Source organism: Quercus lobata, chromosome 9, assembly GCF_001633185.2.
Source record: "Quercus lobata isolate SW786 chromosome 9, ValleyOak3.0 Primary Assembly, whole genome shotgun sequence".
Lineage (NCBI taxonomy): Eukaryota > Viridiplantae > Streptophyta > Magnoliopsida > Fagales > Fagaceae > Quercus > Quercus lobata.
The window spans coordinates 7,657,434-7,661,598 of record NC_044912.1 but is presented as its reverse complement, the minus strand read 5'-3'; the positions used below and the strand labels follow the sequence as shown (position 1 = coordinate 7,661,598).

Below are 4,165 nucleotides of genomic sequence, written 5' to 3'. Positions count from 1 at the left end.
CCAACTCCGTTCCTGCACCTAAGGTAAGTGTTTAATGTTTTTGTTAAATTCAAAAATGGTAAGTTTACCGTTACTGAAATTTGTTCTTAGTGTGTATGTCCTATTAGATGGCAGAGACACCCAATACTGCGAACTGGCCTGCACCACTGGAAAAGAAGTCATTGTAACTTTGATAGAAGAAACAGGTAAAGGGAATGTTCGTAATGGGATAATAAAGAAAGACTGTGGGTAAGCTGTCACCGATGAGTTTAACAACCGAGCTGGAAAACACTATAGCGTCGATCAAATAAAAGGAAAACTTAAACGGCTCAAAAGCAAATACAATTTGTTTTCCCGACTGATTGGTAGAACCGATATGGAATGGGATTCTAATACTAACACCATCAAAGTTAGTGATGTGGCGTGGTTAGATGCATTGAAGGTAAGTGTTATACATTTAATAAATTTCCACGCCATTCATTCTTTAAATTCTTCATGTAAACAATCACATCCAGGCCATTGTTTATTTAGTAATATCTTTCTTCTTTGATGAACACATTCTTCTCTAGATTTTTTTTTTTTCTTTCTTCTCTGATGAACACGTTGTTGTTGTTTTCTTTTCCCGTTGTCCTTGTGGGTTTTTTTGTTTTCTTTTTAAATGTAAATCGAGTCTTAGAAACTCGATTTGCATGTAGATGCCACGTGGAAAAAGTGCCACATCAGACGTTATCTCACACACCGTACGGCCTGATTACCTCCTCAACCACCGAATTTACTCGCACAGCCTCATAAGTAGATATATATGGAATCAGATACCCCGCGTTGGCATTATATGGAGCTCTCAGACACTGTATCTTCATCTTCCTCCTCAGTCAATTCACCATTTTCATCATCCTCCTCAGTCTTTGCACCATCTTCATCATCCTCCTCCAACTCCGTTCCTGCACCTAAGGTAAGTGTTTAATGTTTTTGTTAAATTCAAAAATGGTAAGTTTACCGTTACTAAAATTTGTTCTTAGTGTGTATGTCCTATTAGATGGCAGAGACACCCAATACTGCGAACTGGCCTGCACCACTGGAAGCGAAGTTCATTGTAACTTTGATAGAAGAAACAGGTAAAGGGAATGTTCGTAATGGGATAATAAAGAAAGACTGTGGGTAAGCTGTCACCGATGAGTTTAACAACCGAGCTGGAAAACACTATAGCGTCGATCAAATAAAATGAAAACTTAAACGGCTCAAAATCAAATACAATTTGTTTTCCTGACTGATTGGTAGAACCGATATGGAATGAGATTCTAATACTAACACCATCAAAGGTACTGATGTGGCGTGGTTAGATGCATTGAAGGTGAGTGTTATACATTTAATAAATTTCCACGCCGTTCATTCTTTAAATTCTTCATGTAAACAATCCCATCCAGGCCGTTGTTTATTTAGTAATATCTTTCTTCTTTGATGAACACATTCTTCTCTAGATTTTTTTATTTTTTCTTTCTTCTCTGATGAACACGTTGTTGTTGTTTTCTTTTCCCGTTGTCCTTGTGGTTTTTTTTTGTTTTCTTTTTAAATGTAAATCGAGTCATAGAAACTCGATTTTCATGTAGATGCCACGTGGAAAAAGTGTCACATCAGACGTTATCTCACACACCGTACGGCCTGATTACCTCCCCAACCACCGAATTTACTCGCACAGCCTCATAAGTAGATATATATGGAATCAGATACCCCGCGTTGGCATTATATGGAGCTCTCAGACACTGTATCTTCATCTTCCTCCTCAGTCAATTCACCATTTTTATCATCCTCCTCAGTCTTTGCACCATCTTCATCATCCTCCTCCAACTCCGTTCCTGCACCTAAGGTAAGTGTTTAATATTTTTGTTAAATTCAAAAATGGTAAGTTTACCGTTACTGAAATTTGTTCTTAGTGTGTATGTCCTATTAGATGGCAGAGACACCCAATACTGCGAACTGGCCTGCACCACTGGAAAAGAAGTTCATTGTAACTTTGATAGAAGAAACAGGTAAAGGGAATGTTCGTAATGGGATAATAAAGAAAGACTGTGGGTAAGCTGTCACCGATGAGTTTAACAACCGAGCTGGAAAACACTATAGCGTCGATCAAATAAAAGGAAAACTTAAACGGCTCAAAAGCAAATACAATTTGTTTTCCCGACTGATTGGTAGAACCGATATGGAATGGGATTCTAATACTAACACCATCAAAGTTAGTGATGTGGCGTGGTTAGATGCATTGAAGGTAAGTGTTATACATTTAATAAATTTCCACGCCATTCATTCTTTAAATTCTTCATGTAAACAATCACATCCAGGCCGTTGTTTATTTAGTAATATCTTTCTTCTTTGATGAACACATTCTTCTCTAGATTTTTTTTTTTTCTTTCTTCTCTGATGAACACGTTGTTGTTGTTTTCTTTTCCCGTTGTCCTTGTGGTTTTTTTTGTTTTCTTTTTAAATGTAAATCGAGTCTTAGAAACTCGATTTGCATGTAGATACCACGTGGAAAAAGTGCCACATCAGACGTTATCTCACACACCGTACGGCCTGATTACCTCCCCAACCACCGAATTTACTCGCACAGCCTCATAAGTAGATATATATGGAATCAGATACCCCGCGTTGGCATTATATGGAGCTCTCAGACACTGTATCTTCATCTTCCTCCTCAGTCAATTCACCATTTTCATCATCCTCCTCAGTCTTTGCACCATCTTCATCATCCTCCTCCAACTCCGTTCCTGCACCTAAGGTAAGTGTTTAATGTTTTTGTTAAATTCAAAAATGGTAAGTTTACCGTTACTGAAATTTGTTCTTAGTGTGTATGTCCTATTAGATGGCAGAGACACCCAATACTGCGAACTGGCCTGCACCACTGGAAGAGAAGTTCATTGTAACTTTGATAGAAGAAACAGGTAAAGGGAATGTTCGTAATGGGATAATAAAGAAAGACTGTGGGCAAGCTGTCACCGATGAGTTTAACAACCGAGCTGGAAAACACTATAGCGTCGATCAAATAAAATGAAAACTTAAACGGGTCAAAATCAAATACAATTTGTTTTCCTGACTGATTGGTAGAACCGATATGGAATGAGATTCTAATACTAACACCATCAAAGGTAGTGATGTGGCGTGGTTAGATGCATTGAAGGTGAGTGTTATACATTTAATAAATTTCCACGCCGTTCATTCTTTAAATTCTTCATGTAAACAATCCCATCCAGGCCGTTGTTTATTTAGTAATATCTTTCTTCTTTGATGAACACATTCTTCTCTAGATTTTTTTATTTTTTCTTTCTTCTCTGATGAACACGTTGTTGTTGTTTTCTTTTCCCGTTGTCCTTGTGGTTTTTTTTGTTTTCTTTTTAAATGTAAATCGAGTCATAGAAACTCGATTTCCATGTAGATGCCACGTGGAAAAAGTGTCACATCAGACGTTATCTCACACACCGTACGGCCTGATTACCTCCCCAACCACCGAATTTACTCGCACAGCCTCATAAGTAGATATATATGGAATCAGATACCCCGCGTTGGCATTATATGGAGCTCTCAGACACTATATCTTCATCTTCCTCCTCAGTCAATTCACCATTTTCATCATCCTCCTCAGTCTTTGCACCATCTTCATCATCCTCCTCCAACTCCGTTCCTGCACCTAAGGTAAGTGTTTAATGTTTCTGTTAAATTCAAAAATGGTATGTTTACCGTTACTGAAATTTGTTCTTAGTGTGTATGTCCTATTAGATGGCAGAGACACCCAATACTGCGAATTGGCCTGCACCACTGGAAGAAAACTTCATTGTAACTTTGATAGAAGAAACAGGTAAAGGGAATGTTTGTAATGGGATAATAAAGAAAGACTATGGGCAAGCTGTCACCGATGAGTTTAACAACCGAGCTGGAAAACACTATAGCGTCGATCAAATAAAGGGAAAACTTAAACGGCTCAAAATCAAATACAGTTTGTTTTCCCGACTGATTGATAGAAACGATATGGAATGGGATTCTAATACTAACACCATCAAAGGTAGTGATGTGGCGTGGTTAGATGCATTGAAGGTGAGTGTTATACATTTACAAAATTTTCACGCCGTTCATTCTTTAAATTCTTCATGTAAACAATCTCATCCAGGCCGTTGTTTATTTAGTAATATCTTTCTTC

At 37.9% G+C, this 4,165-nt stretch overlaps 1 protein-coding gene across 1 annotated transcript; it reads left to right on the top strand.

Moving 5' to 3' along the window:
- The first annotated feature begins 811 nt into the window (after positions 1–811).
- On the top strand, positions 812–3,025 carry LOC115961144 (putative protein TPRXL). Its single transcript, XM_031080176.1, has 7 exons — positions 812–931; positions 1,016–1,094; positions 1,704–1,843; positions 1,928–2,049; positions 2,170–2,242; positions 2,597–2,752; positions 2,837–3,025. Exons 1-7 carry the CDS (start codon positions 812–814, stop codon positions 3,023–3,025), a joined length of 879 nt encoding a protein of 292 aa, XP_030936036.1.
- The last annotated feature ends 1,140 nt before the right edge of the window (positions 3,026–4,165 follow it).